General features: G+C 43.0%; 1 protein-coding gene across 3 annotated transcripts in view; it reads left to right on the forward strand.

The window, feature by feature from the left end:
- LOC117355295 (alanine aminotransferase 2-like) overlaps nucleotides 1-16,273 on the forward strand; it is an 88,866-nt gene that overhangs the window by 66,804 nt on the left and 5,789 nt on the right. For 2 of the 3 annotated variants that reach the window (XM_033933607.1, XM_033933609.1), the window contains one exon: nucleotides 10,269-10,424. The exons of the other annotated variant lie outside the window; for it this stretch is intronic. In XM_033933607.1, coding sequence (XP_033789498.1) covers nucleotides 10,269-10,424 — 156 coding nt within the window. The remainder of the gene's footprint in view (nucleotides 1-10,268; nucleotides 10,425-16,273) is intronic. 3 annotated transcript variants of the gene reach the window in all.

A 16,273-nucleotide genomic window follows, 5' to 3' on the forward strand; every position in this document is an offset into this window, starting at 1 on the left:
GATAAGGGTTAGAAATATAATTGATGGAGAAAAGTAAAACAAAGGAAAAATACATTAGGGGAATCAATTAACACATAGCATAACACAGTAAAATAACATCACCAAATTAAGAACTATTTAATTAAATATTAAAAGCATCTTTAAAAAGAAATGTTTTCAAATTGCTTTTAAAATTTTCCTAAATCCTGCTCATTCCGCAGATAAATGGGAAGATCGTTCCAAGTTTGAGGAGCAGTTACAAAAAAAAAAAAAAAAATAAATTGACGTCTAGTGTTAATAATTTTAAGTGATAGAATGGTTAATAAGTTTTGCTCATTAGACCTCAGGGTTCTGTTTGAATGATAAGGAATTAAATGTTTAAATATGAATGCTGGGGTCTTATGAAGAAGAGATCTAAAAAACAAGCAGACAGAGTTTGTACGTTATCCGAAATTAACTGGAAGCCAATGTGCATCTATCAAAAGGGGTGTAACGTGGTCATATTTTCTAGACTTAGTGATGAGTTTAATGGATAAGAATGTTTATTGATTTAGGACATAGGAATTTTGCAATAGATCGTATCCTACGTAATCTGTAAAATGTAGATTTAATTATAGTGCTAATATGATCATAAAAAAACAAAAGGTGTACATGAGCCTGACATATTGACATACAAACTAACAGATGCATAAGGAAGAAAGGGCAGAACTACAATTGTATTAATAGAACACAAGGGAAGACGTGAATGATGAGGGCAATAGGAATAGGGAATAAATAAATTAAAGGCGTCTTTAAAAAGGAAGCTCTTCAGATTGCTTTTAAAATGGTTTAGGTCATTTTCTTCTCTTACATGCTGAGGTAAGGTGTTCCATGGACCTTAAAGAAAGTGATATACTATGGGGAGTAAATAGTTATTAATGAATTGGGGTTCGTTCAAAGACAGTGTTTTAAAAACTAAAAGTAGGATTTTAAAGGTAATGCGATGAGTAACAGGAATCCAATGTGATTCGATTAGGATTGCAGACAGAGCTTGATAGGTGTGGAAGAGGCTTAATGAGTCTTAGTGCCCATGCAAATATGGATTCCCTACTTATTCAGACTTTCCTTTCTAACCTCCGTTCTCCTTTGCAGATTCTGGTCAAACAAATGATTTCAGAATGGCCCACTAGTTCTCGTGCATAATTTCAGATTGAAAAAAGGAGCAGTGCGGGGTTTGAACCCCCAAGCCTCAGGTTCCTTAGGCTGTAGCGCTAACCACTACGCAACACTCTCCTACGCTTTGAGATCTCTAAGCCTTGGGAAATCCTGCATTATTAGGGCCAGCTACCTACCTGGGGACCGCGCCTGTCCGCTCCTCGCGGAAGAAGGGGTCATGGGTTTCGTAGCGGGCGGGCCCCTGTCTCCGATTGAGATGGTAATAATCCATCTAGAAGTACTGGATGTTTTAATTGCAGAGACCCTGGTCACTGGCTTAATCAATGCCCATCTGGCCGGTGCCCAAAGCCGCCCTTCGGACGGACTTTGGTGCAAAGAGGGGAAACCCTGTATACCAGCTGCCCTTGTTATTGTTGACATGTTCTCCCGATAACCTGAAGTTTTTTCCCACTACAAATGAAACTGCTCAGACTATGGTAAACATTTTACTTCGCGAAATCATCCCTAGGTGGGGATGTCCCACACACATCAACAGATAATGGTCCTGCTTTCACTGCCAGAGTATGCAAAGATTTAGCTATCGCATTCCGCATTGAGTGGAAATTTCATCTCCCATATCACCCACAGAGTTTCGGTATTGTCGAACGCATGAACAGGACTATTAAAGATAAAATCTGGAAAGCCACAGCTGGCACATTTGTGAATGGAAAAAAATTCCTTCCTATTGTTTTAGCTGAAATTAGGATGTTGCAAAATTAAAATGTGTTTTTCTTTTCTTTTTCTTAGCAGCGGTTCGGATGTATGCATGCCCATCCCAGTTTTGGCACTAGGATATTTCTGGTGTTTTCCAGGGATCCTCTTTGTCACTGCAGAGATAAAGACGATCCAAAGAGACATTAGCTTTTCTAAATATGAGATGGTTATGCTATGCGTTATTTGTCCATACACTTTAGTCATGTGTTCATCTCTGTTTTGTTTTTCTATAACAATGTGTTTATTTCCAGAGATAAGTTCAGCCCTGAACACTTGACAGATGGAAGAAAAATTAGTGTTTTGTGTTTTGTCTATGCCATGTGGTCTGTGTTTTGTCTACTTGTTTTGGTTTGAGGGGTACCCCAGGATACATAATATTGGCCATTTCTAGAGCAAGCTCTTTTCCCACTTTTTACTAGCCCAAATGCGCAATGTTCTTTTTTTTCCCTATAACTTGCATATACTAAATGTAGCTTAGTTAGGGGTTATATTTTTAAGAAAAGGTTTTATTCTATATCTATATTCTATGGTGCTCACTTGATATGAACCATTCAGTACACATTTCTGACATAATTTTTTTAATACATTCAGTACAGAATTATGGTCTCTCTGAATTGCCATAATAGTTATATGCAGCACACAAAAAACATATCTTTTTGAAATGTCTGATTAAGAACCTTAAGTACCTGATTATTGTCTGTCTTTTGCCATAACTATAAATGCATTAATATTGTTACATGTTGCCACATTCAGTACAGGCAACTAGTCTCTCTCTCTCTCTATGCATTCAGTACAGGCAACCTGGTTTCTCTCTCTCTACATTCAGTACAGGCAACATGGTTTCTCCTCCATTTTCTATCACACTGGAGTACAGCTGCTGAATGATATCGGGACTCTTTTCAAATCCCTCCCTGTATGCACAGACATCATTTCATCTCAAGGGTGAACACCACTAATTTCCAGTGATCCTGTGCAAACAACAGATCCTGTGCAAACATCATTTCATCCCAAGTGTGCATCTCACCAGTTTAAAGAGACTGCCGGTTCCTGCTAGACTGTAATTCATCTTCCTGCACCCTGACTGCAAAGACTTTTCCACACATGCTGTACACAATGTTTCCTGTTCATCGGAGAAAGCCACCTTCCTAAGAACGCTTTGCTGTACAATTCCTCCTATTTAACCTATTCTATGGACATTTCAGACTTTACTTCATATGCTGTACATCCACTACCTCTTGGAATGGGGAATGAGACATTCCAAAAGCTGCTGAACTTTACTGAACTCCATACTTACATTGAACAACTTAAGAAAACCTCCAAAGAAGTGAATCATACTATCACTTTTGAAAATGGACAGATTGCACAAAATTTGCTCCAAGATGCTCATGTCTCAAGCTTTGGAACTTTTCTTTGAGTATTCGCCCACTGCAAACCATGTATTTAATGTTTTAATTCATCCTATCTTAACTATTCTACAAATTTTGCTATGTATTGTTATGATTCTCCTTTGCTGTAGAGTGAAACACGTGTACATTTCTTTTCTCACAAAGTTCCCTCTAGCTTTTAAGGCAGTTATACATGAATTTCCAGTATCTTCTCTGACAACTTGCTAATTTGGTTCTAATTTGGTTTTAATTTGGCATGGCCTATTGCATTACCATTACCAGGGTCAGAGATAATATTATCCCTTATCCCATACTTACATACTCTCTTATGACATCCTTGTACCTTTTTGCCTGGGCCTCCTGAGAAAGTTTCCTACAACCCTTATGCACGTTCACTCGCTCAACGACGGGTAAGATATGGGCATACTGGGATCCCCGCCCAGATTATGGCCTATACGACCTAAGACAGAGGTTTGAACTCATAATGGGAACTGTTCATCTTCATAGCTTGGAGGACAGCTATGATATACTGTTAGAGATTGGCAAGGCATAAGCGAGGCAAGCTGGCTAAGGGTACCACAAGTTTGCTTTCATTTCAAAGAATATGAAAGATGTCAGCATAGCCGTTGCAGGCGTTCAGCATTTTCGGTTGGCATAGCTGGTGTCACCAAAAGCCTATGGGAAATTGTATCAATCTGACTCTGGCATGGGGATGCAGATAGACCCTGAGGGCAGGAAGACGGTTTCAAGTAGTCCTGATTAAATCATGATTAGCTAAAATGTGTTAATGTATTAATCAGAAACTATTGTCCGAGACATACTGGAAATTTAACTACAGCCTAGTATTTTTTTTTGGAAATTATAGGTATGCTTCACTGTTGCAGCATTAGATTTTTCTTTAGGTGATATTTACTGGCTCTGTGGAGATCTCCGGCTCCGTGTTAAACTACTCAGCCAGTAGATAGGCCAGTGCACTTTAGCTATACATAGATGAGATAGGGGTCCCAGATGAATTCAAGGCCCGAGACCAGGTTAAGGCTAGGTTTGAGTCCCTTATTACTATCAATAAGAATGTTGAACTTAGACCTTCTTATTGTTATAATCTTTATTATTATCTGCACTCTTGTTGCTTATGTAATTTTTAGACTGTTCCTGTGCTGTTTGACTCATTGCAGCCCCTAAAACCCCTCCTCAAGAGACATATCTAGAATATCTCTCCCTCCACGCTCATGCTGTGCATTTATGACGTCATTTTCATGACGTAAGAGGGGATTGTAATGAAAGGATAGATTTTCTGTCTCTGTCTATGAAAGGACACATTTGAAAAGGACACACATATTTTATGTCTTTTGTTCCTGCCTGTGCTGGAAGTAATCAAATGTAGAATGTTGGGTGTTTACTTTCTTAATGGTTTGGGAAGAGGTCATTTAATTTATGTTAACTAGGTTAGTTGTCTGAGACAGGAAGGCTCAACCCCCCACAGCTCTTAACACCTTTAAGATTTAAACAATGAAGTACATATCCTGCTCACGCACCCCTTCCCCTCTCTTGTCCATCCCCCTTTTCTTGTGATGGTTACCACTGACCCATGTAACAGATATATAAATGTTTTGCAGACTCATAATAAATCAGGCAAAAATCTCTTCAGAATACTGGCTATCTATCTTTCTTTCTGGGGGGAATTGCCTCCAGATGACAGAATGTTATTTCGGGACCTAGAAACGAATCTTGTCCGTTTCACTTCCTAAACCGGGCAAGGACCCCACCGCGGTGGGCTCGTATAGACCCATATCCCTGCTCAATCAGGATATGAAACTCCTCACGGCTATCTTGGCTAAGCGTCTGGCTCAGGTTGTCCCCTTGCTTGTCCATCCTAACCAGGTGGGCTTTGTGCCCGGTCGTTTCTCTTCGGCTAACATCCTTAAGGCGTTGGTGGCTTTGCGGGAGGGCAGGGGTCGATCGGGGGACGACTTGCTGGCCAGTCTGGACGCTGAAAAAGCCTTCGATAAGGTTGTTTGGCCTTACCTCTTCTGGGTCCTCAGCCGTTTTGGCATCACAGGCTCTTTTCTTGATTGGGTGGTCCGTTTGTATACGGCCCCTACCGCGCAGCTCCTCATTAACCGACAACGTACGGCCTCTTTCCCTTTGCGAAGGGGCACCCGGCAGGGGTGTCCCTTATCACCGCTGCTGTTTATACTTTCGCTTGAACCGCTGGCGGCTAAGATACGTGATGCCCCGGGTGTGGAGGGCATCCGGGTGGGGGCGGAGGTCTGCAAGATTACCATGTTTGCGGATGACATGCTGCTTTTTGTCAGCAATGCCCGGGATTCTATCCCTCGCATCACTTCCTTTATTGACTCTTTCGGTGCTTTCTCTGGACTGTGCATCAATTTCAGCAAGTCTGAGGCGCTCCCGGTTACTGCGCCATGTGCATCGCGAGCTTTGCCTTCCTTCCCTTTGCGCTGGGCGACGGGGGAGCTCAAATACCTTGGGATTTTTCTTAGCGCTGACTGGGCCGCGGTTTATCGCAGTAACATCGTCAATCGCCTTGCCCAACTACGGGATGCTTGCCATCGATGGGGTGAACTCCCTTTGTCGCTCTTTGGTCGTATTGCCTTAGTGAAAATGGTCCTGTTGCCTAAGATTCTCTACCCTTTACAGATGATTCCCTTGTGGGTGCGAGCGTCCGAGGAAAGAGCCTACAGGTCCTTTGTTGGCTCCTTTATCTGGCGAAACCGGAGGGCCCGCGTGGGGTTTTGGAGACTTACGCAGAGTAGAGCCCGGGGTGGGTTAGCGCTCCCGGATATTCGGTTATATAATGTCGCGGCCCTGATGCGATGGGTGCATGAACTCTACACGATGGGTTCGCGCTTTGCTCCCCTGAGATTGTTCGACTCCTGGGTGGCGCCGCACTGCGCGCTGGCTTGTCTTGACGTCCCTGGGTGGCGGCGCCCCAGGCTGGGCTGTAATTCTCTTTGGCTGGATCCGCTGCGGCGCGCGCTGCTCTGGTGGCGGCGTCAGATAGGGGGAGGATCGAGGGACAACTGGGCTTTTCATTTTGTTCGGGGGAATCCTGAGTTCCAACCGGGTGTGGGTGCGGCACGTGGCCTGGAGGCCAGTTTTGGACCTGGCTTCTGCCTGGGACATATTGCAGCATTGACTCCCGAGAATGGGGTGTTCCCCTCTCTTGCTGACCTCCGCCGTCACTGGGCTCTCCCTGACATGCCTTTCTTTGCTTATTTGCAACTACGCCACTTTTACGAGACCTACCGAAAGGGCGCCCCTACTGGTGGCGGTCTCTTGAAGGTTGATCACATCTTTTTCTCTCTCCCCGCCTCTATGAATTCCCTCTCTACTTGGTATAGGATGGCACGGGAGGAACGGCCGGACCCCCGACTCCTTCATTTGGCTTCTCAGTGGACGGAGGAGCTCGGGGAGCAGGTCGGGGTTGAGATGTTGGTAGCATGCTTTGCCAGCATCCCTCGTGGGGTGCGCAATGTTTCCCTACAGGAGATACAGTTTAAACTCCTACATCGCACATACTTCACTGGGGTACGGGGCAAGAGGGCGGGCCTGTGGGATTCTGACCTTTGTGTTAAATGTCACCGTATGCGTGGCACCCTTATTCATATGATACTAGAATGCCCGCAGCTAGCAGCTTACTGGACTGGGGTGTTGGAATTTCTGACTCGGGTTGTGCAGTTGCCTTTTCAGTGGTCCTATACACTTATTCTCTTGGGGTGTGAGGGAGAGGTGTTAGACCAGGGCCTTAGTCTAGAGCACTGGCGATTTCTCTACATTGCTTTGCTGGTGGCCAAACGTGGGGTGCTCCGTCTCTGGATGGCTGAGGATGCGCCTGAGGTACTAGTATGGAAGCGCTCTATGCTTGAGGTGGCCCGCTGGGAGCTCCGTGTTCACTCGGAGCCGTTGTCGGCGTCCCGGCGCATGTACCGCTCTCTATGGGATGCTACTCTGTTGGAAATTGGCTCTCTGTGAATGCCTATGTGTTTCACCCACACTCACTCACTCTCTATGAACTGGGGGGGCAGGGGGGGGAGGGGTTGTCTGGCTTTTCGTTTCCTTGGATGGTTGATAGTATGTGTGGATGTCTGTTGGTATGGTTGGGGCGTGAATGGAGACTGGAAGGGTTGGTATGCCTGAATAGGTTGGGTTTCTGGGGTTCTTTCTCTGTGTTTCACTTGGGGATCCTGTTATATTGAAAATGTTGATTTGTACTGCTCAGCTTATCCGCATTATGTGCCCTTTGCTTATGCGGGCTGTGATGGGGTAGTGCCTTGCCTGGCCCTGGATGGGGTCTGGTGGGGATGGCTATCCCTCCTCCTCTGAGGGGGTGCTCTCCTGGTTGTTTTGCTTGAGGTTTTGCCCGATATCGGTCCTGACTGTAATGCAATGTTATTCTTGGCTGTGCAGTGCTTTTCTGTTCAATAAAAATTATTTCAAACAAACAAAAAAAAAAGAAACATAACAGCAGATAAAGGCCAAATGGCCCATCCAGTCGGCCCATCCGCAGTAACCATTATCTCTTTCTCTCTCTGAGAGATCTCACATGCCTATCCCAGGCCCTTTTAAATTTAGACACAGTCTCTGTTTCCACCACCTCTTCCAGGAGACTATTCCACGCATCTACCACCCGTTCCGTAAAAAAGTATTTCTTCAGATTACTCCTGAGCCTATCACCTCTTAACTTAATCCTATGTACTGGTCGCTGTACATGAAGAAAGACACGGTACTATTCGAAAGAGTCCAGAGAAGAGCGACTAAGATGGTAAAGGGGTTGGAGGAGTTGCCGTACAGCGAAAGATTAGAGAAAGTGGGCCTCTTCTCCCTCAAACAGAGGAGATTGAGAGGGGGCATGATCGAAACATTCAAGGTACTGAAGGGGATAGACTTAGTAAATAAGGACAGGTTGTTCACCCTCTCCAAGGTAGAGAGAACGAGAGGGCACTCTCTAAAGTTGAAAGGGTATAGATTCCATACAAATGTAAGGAAGTCCTTCTTCACCCAGAGAGTGGTGGAAAACTGGAACGCTCTTCTAGAGTCTGTCATAGGGGAAAACACCCTCCAGGGATTCAAGACAAAGTTAGATAAGTTCCTGCTGAATAAGGACGTACGCTGGTATGGCTAGTCTCAGTTAGGATGCTGGTCTTTGACCAGAGGGCCGCCGCGTGAGTGGACTGCTGGGCATGATGGACCACTGGTCTGACTCGGCAGAGGTAATTCTTTTTTTTTTTTTTTTTTAATTCTTTATTCATTTTCAAATTTGCAATAAGTGTAACAATATATCCAAACAAATTAACAATAAATATGACACTTAATAATCATCAATGGTAAAAATAATATGGGTGGGAGAGCAGTGGTAATTCATATGTTCTCTCATTGCAGAGTTTCCTTTCAAATGAAAGAGACTCGATTAATACGCATTTACATCACATAGGTATTTAAACATCTCTATCATATCTTCCCCTCTCCCATCTTTCCTCCAAAGTATATAGCTTGAGATCTTTAAGTCTGTCCCCGTACGCCTTATCACAAAGACCAGACACCATTTTAGTAGCCTTCCTCTGGACCAACTCCATCATTTTTATATCTTTTTGAAGGTACACAATATTCTAAATGAGGTCTCACCAAAGTCTTATACAGGGGCATCAATACCTCCTTTTTCCTACTGGCCATAACTCTCCCTATGCATCCTAGCATCCTTCTTATGTTCTTATGTTCTTCTAGCTTTCGCCATCACCTTTTCAACCTGTTTGGCCACCTTAAGATCATCACATACAATCCCACCCAAGTCCCGCTCTTCTGTCGTGCACATAAGTTCTTCACCCCCTAAACTGTACTGTTCCCTCGGGTTTTTGCAGCCCAAATGCATGACCTTGCATTTCTTAACATTAAATTTTAGCTGCCAAATTTCAGACCATTCTTCAAGCTTCGCCAGATCTTTCTTCATGTTATTCACACCATCCAGGGTGTCTACTCTATTGCAGATTTTGGTATCATCCACAAAGAGGTAAATCTTACCCGACAACCCTTCAGCACTATCATTTATTAAAAAGTTAAAAAGAACAGGTCCAAGAACAGAATATGGTAATGTGTTGAGTGTGCTCAGTACCCCCCACACACGTTGGTCACTTGAAATGAAGACCAATGGAACGGAGAACCATCGTAGCTGTGCTCAGTTCTCCTTATGTCCCAACTGCTGATTATTCAACATCTAATTCTCTATGAACTGTTGCAGCATCCTGTTTATCAATCTAACAACTGGATAGTTCAAAAGAATTACCGCTGCTGGGTCAGTGGTCCATCGTGCCCAGCAGTCCGCTCACGCGGCGGCCCTCTGATCAAAGATCAGGGCCCAAAATTCAAAATACAAAATTCCAAAACTACTTATTCCAAAACTACTACTACCAGTGGCAAATGATGACCGATGCACAGGCTGTAACCAAATTTCTTAGGATGTAAACGGCATACACTGCACTGTCCGCACTGATCGTGCAGACTGGATGGACCATTCGGGTCTTTATCTGCCGTCATCTACTATGTTACTATGTTACTTTCTTTAATAGACTCGTACATCCGATTGGGTAAGAAAGTGCGATCGGGTCACTGGGTCACGCAAGTTTTTGCCTTTCAAATAAGCAAATCTTGGTCGGTGACTAAAGACCTTATGTGTCTGCAATATAAACCAATATTTCTGAAAAATCTTCTTGAATTGAAATGCCACATGCGAATAAGATAAAACACGTACCACATGTTATGCCTTATTCGCACATCATGAGCTCAACCTCTGCTTCTGGCACTCACTGTGACCTTATATTATCACTTTATCTTTTTTGTCTCTCAGGGACCTACTTGAATTGTAAGCTCTTCTGGGCAGGGAGTAGAGTTAATTGTATGGAATCTAAATGCCAAAATAAATACACTTACCCCAGTCTCTTGTGTTCCAAACAATACTTCCTGATTGCTCTTTGGTGCCAGGAGAAGCAGAGGGCGAAAGAGTTTCTGGCAGAGAATGCCCGGCTGACAGAGGAGATGTTCCGCCAGATCCCTGGGATCTACTGCAGCCCAATTCGGGGGTCCATGTATGCCTTCCCCAGGATCGACATTCCAGAGAAAGCCGTGAGGCAGGCCCAGGTAAATCTGCTCCCAATTAGCCCTTCCGTAGTTACCCGTAGGTTGGAGAATCTGGTGGCATTAGGTGACTTATGTTGGTAATGCCAGTCTTGCCAGGGAAATCAGAAATTGCGTGACTTGGGTAGATTTCAATAAAGCTTCTTGTATCATACCCATGAAAGAGCAATCTTCAAAGGAGTGAAGATGGAGCTAACAGTACATCATTTAGAAAATAAGGAGATATCTGAGGCCAGGATTCTCAAAAAAACATGTTAAAAAGCAACGGTGTGCTAATGCAGCTGTTTAGATAGCAAATTTTAAAAAAGTGAGACATTCTCAAAAAATCGTACATGTAAATGAGGTTGACGGATAGCAGCGAAGATTCACTAAATTTGCATGTGCCCATCGCTGGTGATAGTGATGGACAGATGCACAGAAAAAACGTGAAAATAAAATAAAAACAAGAACACAACAGCGAGAGAGATGCTCATTCTCTCCCGCTGCCAACCAACAAATGCATCCCCCCACACACACACAGCAGTGACGACCCCCCTTTTTTCTGCGGGAGAGATACTGATTCTCTCCCACTACCAAGCGAAACCACTGCCATCCCTCCCCCCCCCCCCCGCAGCAGGAGAGATGACCACTCTCTCCCACTGCTAAGAAACCACCGCCACTTCCCAGCCGTGCCCCCCCCAAAAGCGGGAAAGATGCCCACTCTCTCCTGCTGCCATACAACACCCCAATGTCTCCAGCATCCCCCTTACCGCCATGTAGATCTGTGACCTGACGATTCCCTCCACCCAGCTGGCCCACCCTTACCAAGATGGTGCCCAGGGTGAACCCTCCCCCCCTTACTATGCTACTGAAAGGGATCTGTCCAAGCTGTGGCCTCTATCCATCCTGAACCTGTCAGAAAACGCTCCAATATAGGAAAACTATGGAACTTATGGCCTAGAAGGTGCTGGAAACTGGTAGAAGCCTGGGAGGGCCTTATCAGGTTAGGAGCAGTAATAGTAGGAAAGAAGGTTCTGGTAGCAGTGGAGCCATTCCTTCTGTTAGTTATTTAGTTATTTAATTCATTTTATATGCCATCCTCCCCAGAGAGCTCAGAACGGGCTACAAAGTAATGTGCATAATAATTACAGCAGTGGTCTCAAACTCTTGGCCCAGGGGCCACATGTAGCCTGCCAGGTACTATTTTGAGGCCCTCGGTATGTTAATCATAATCACAAAAGTAAAATAAAACAGTTTCTTGATCAAATGCTCTTTAGCTATAAATTACAATATTATTATTAAAACTTAGCCAAAAGGAATGATTTATAAACTATAAAGAGTTTTACCTCATGCAAAATTGTCATTTCTTTAATAAGACATTCACTCTTTTTTCTGAGGCCCTCAAGTACCATCAAATCCAAAATGTGGCCCTGCAAAGGGTTTGAGTTTGAAACCACTGGGTTACAGCGTCATTCATATAATATAGTTTGTTTATCCTAAATTAACATTTGCAGAGAGAAATTGGGGTCTAGGTACTTTTACCATAAAGATACAAAGCTATGGGCATTAGGTGAAGAGGTACATTTTTATTGTTTTCCTAAAGCTTAAAAGCCCTTGGAAGGATCTGATATGTAGAGGCGATTGGTAAGAAATAGGAGCAAGATCTGCGTCTGGCACTTTGGAGTCGGAGGCCACAAACAGGAGGTAATTGTAGATGTGTTTCCTCCTGAGAGCAGAGTGGTCTATTTGGGAAGTAAAGAAGAAGTTTGGCTGATAAGCAGTAGGGTGCCATGTTGTGTAAGGACTTATATGCTAGTGCTAAGCCTTTAAAGATGTAGCGTTCAGCTATAGGTAGCCAGTGTGCTGCTGATAGTGCTTGGGATACGGGATCATGGGTGCAAAGGCCCTTTGGAAGTCTAATTGCTGCATTTTGTTCACGTTGGATATGGTGAAGATTTTTAGTTGTCAGTCCGTTGAATAGTACGTTGCAGTAGTTCATGTGGGAGAGGATGAAGGCATAGAGAAGTTGGGTTTGGAGAAGTGTTATTTGGAGTTGTCGGAGACAGCAGAATGAAGAAAAGACCACTTGAGAGATGTGGTTGGAAAGTGATAGGTTAGAGTTGAAAAGTATCCCTAAGCTGCGTGCTTGATCTTTCACGGTTATGGTAGTTGATTCCCAGAGAAAAGAGGGTCAGGTGTAGTGGTCTTTGCGGATCCAAAGGAGTTCTGTTTTGGAGGTGTTTAGTTGCATTTGTTAGTGGACATCCAGGTTTTGATTTCTGGGAGTCGCGGTTCTCTCCTAGTGGAAGATATAGATATCATCGACGAAGGGGTGAATCCGGATTTGGTGTTTATGGGCTATATCTAGGACAGGTGAAATGTAGACATCAAACAAAAGTTGGGGTAGTAGAGCCCCCAGTAGTACACTGTATTTGATTTGATTTTGGCTTTGATAGGGTAATGTCAATTACTACGCTTTGGGATCTATTGCTAAGGAAGAATGTGAACTAGTGTAGTGCAGTATTTTGGATGCCAAGCTTTGTGAGTCGTGTGATGAGGTGAGGATGGTCAATGGTGTTGAAGGCTGTACTCAGGTTTAATAGCACCTGTAGGACATCATTTCTCTTATCCATAAGTTTCCAGCAGTTGTTGATGATGTCAAGAAGGACAGTTTCAGTACTATGAAATTTCTTGAATCCTGACTGGAAAGGGTTTTCTGGTTGTCAATGAAGGAGTGCAATTGTTTTTTTTCCAGGATCTTGGAAATAAATGGTAGGTTGGAGACAGGTCCTTTTTTTTGTTATGACAAATACATGTATCATCTCCCCCTTCTACTTATCCAAAAATTTGCACTCAAAATTAAAAAAAAAAATCTTCCCACCCATCCACCCTGGACGTGTATTATCAAAAGGGGAAAATCAACAATCACTCTTTACAGAATTTTGGCAATGGCTCCCAAATATCCATAAACTTCCTATAATGTCCTTGTTGTATAGCCACCATACGTTCCATTTTAAAAGTGTGACATAGAGATTCCCACCAAAAAGTATAATTTAACCAATCCCAGTTTTTCCAGTTCCTCAAAATAAGTTATATGGCAACCCCTGTCATTATAAAGAGAAGTTTGTTATTCCGAGCAGATATTTGGCTTTTAGCCCTCATTAACGTACCAAATAGGATAGTATCGTACGTCAATGCAGCTGGATTTTCCAATATTTTGTTCACTTGATCCCAAATGGATCTCCAAAATTTAAGTATCAAGGACAATAGTACAATAGATGATCCAAAGTCCCAACTTCAAAATGACAGTGCCAGCATCTATTAGACTTGGAACTATCTAATTTCTGCAATCGAACAGGGGTCCAAAATGCTCTATGTAACAAGAAAAACCATGTTTGTCTCATAGATGCAGATGCCGTACATCTCATCCTCCAAGTCCAAATTCGTGGCCATTGAGACACAGTAATCTGATGCTTTATCTCAATGCTCCAAATGTCATGAAGACCAGTCTTTGATTTCTTATTCAAAAATTCAGATATTAATTTGTACCACTGAGCGGCCTGGAAGCATAGGACTGGCAAGCTATACTGATTTTTAAGATTTTGCCAGTCAGGGAACCTCTTCTGAATGGCTTTTTTTCAACTGCAACCATCTATAGCTTTGAGACTTAGCAATACCAAATGTGTGAAAAGTCAAGCATCTTTCCATCTGATACTACATCATCCAGAGTATGCCTGCTTTCATCCAATGCTTCCAGATGACCTTAAACCCGCCAATTTGAATCTTGGAGTTCAGCCAAAGGGACTGACAAGTGGATCTATGGATCGGAATAGGTGTTAAATTATTAATAAATTTTAATGTCTGCCAAGTGTCTAACAAAATTCTATTGTCCTTATATAAGAACATACGAACATAAGAACATAAGCAATGCCTCCGCTGGGTCAGACCTGAGGTCCATCGTGCCCAGCAGTCCGCACATGCGGTGGCCCAACAGGTCCAGGACCTGTGCAGTAATCCTCTATCTATACCCCTCTATCTCCTTTTCCAGCAGGAAATTGTCCAATCCTTTCTTGAACCCCAGTACCGTACTCTGCCCTATTACGCCCTCTGGAAGCGCATTCCAGGTGTCCACCACACGTTGGGTAAAGAAGAACTTCCTAGCATTCGTTTTGAATCTGTCCCCTTTCAACTTTTCCGAATGCTCTCTTGTTCTTTTATTATTCAAAAGTTTGAAGAATCTGTCCCTCTCTACTCTCTCTATGCTCTTCATGATCTTGTAAGTCTCTATTATATCCCCTCTAAGTCTCTTCTTCTCCAAGGAAAAGAGACCCAGTTTCTCCAATCTCTCAGCGTATGAAAGATTTTCCATCCCTCTTATCAGGCGTGTCGCTCTCCTCTGAACCCTCTTGAGTAACGCCATGTCCTTCTTAAGGTACGGCGACCAATATTGGACGCAGTACTCCAGATGTGGACGCACCATCGCCCGATACAACGGCAGGATAACTACAGTTAAAGATTCTGCCATAGTACCTGTAATATACCCTTTAGTCAGTTGAGCCTGATATAAATTTAATAGATGAAGCAATAAGGTAATTTGAAATGATTTGTAAAACTCTACAGTGAACCCATCACCACCTGCAGTGGATCCAACTCTAAGGGACTTCAATATTACTTGTAACTCCCCTCTCCGAATCTCAAGCTCCCTCCAACTCTTCCGCAAACACCTAAAAACCTGGCTATTCTCAAAACTGTAACACTTCCCCCCTCTTAGGCCTCTCACCTTCCCCCTTTACACCTAACTCTTTAATCTCTCCACTGTAGTTCCTCTCTCATCTTTCTTCCTGTAAACCGTGCCGAGCTCCGCATTCGTGGAGATGGTGCGGTATATAAACCCAAGGTTTAGTTTAGTTTAGTTTAGTTTAGTTTAATTCTTTCATTGATATAGGCACATCAAGAGTTCCTTTTATATGCTCAGGAATTTTAGGCCCCTTAATGTACTCTAAAAACTTTAAAGCCTCAAGTTCTTTATTTGAATAAAGTTCGGAAGAATACAAAGCTTTATATTTCAAAAATTGTTTTAAGATATTTCCAGTTTGAGAATGAGTTTCTCCATTCTCATCTGTGATAGCTACAATTTTTATTTTCCTTTTTTTAGCTTTAAGGTAATTAGCTAATACTCTTCCCGCTTTATTCGAGTTTCCATAATACAGAGCCTGCTGACAGAACAGATCTTTCCTAGCCATTTGAGAGGAAATCTTCATTGTATTTATATATAGCTTTTAAGAGGGCCTGTAAAGTAGTTTGGTCCCATTTCAAGGCCAATTGCAATTCTAAGGGCTCATTTTACAAAGGTGCGCTAGCGGTTTTAGCGCGTGCTTAGCGTGAGCTAAAATGCTGCGCGCGCTAGCTGCTACCGCCTCCTTTTAAGCAGGTGGTAATTTTTCGGCTAGTGCGTACTATAGCACGCGCTAATCCAGTGCGTGCACTAAAAACGCTTGTGCACCTTTGTAAAAGTAGCCCTAAGTCTTTAATATTTTGTTCCAAATTAGAGAATTCCAATTTAAGTTGTTTCCTAACATGTGCCAAATATGAGATAATTTGCCTTTGAAAGCATCCCATAGTGTTTCTAAAGAGATTTCCTCTGAGGCATTGATCTGAAAATATTCATTCATTTTTAATTGAAATTCCTCAATAAAGTTAGAATCTGCAAGCAATGTATTATTGAACCTCCACACAGGTCTATTACAATCTTGTTCCTCAAATTTTAATTCAATCCAAACTCCAGCATGATCTGATAAAACAATTGTTTATACCAGCTTTGGTTACCTGTTGAACTAATTGATCTGATACAAATACATAATCTATTCTTGAAA

Source organism: Geotrypetes seraphini, chromosome 2 (genome assembly GCF_902459505.1).
Source record: "Geotrypetes seraphini chromosome 2, aGeoSer1.1, whole genome shotgun sequence".
Taxonomy (NCBI): Eukaryota; Metazoa; Chordata; class Amphibia; order Gymnophiona; family Dermophiidae; genus Geotrypetes; species Geotrypetes seraphini.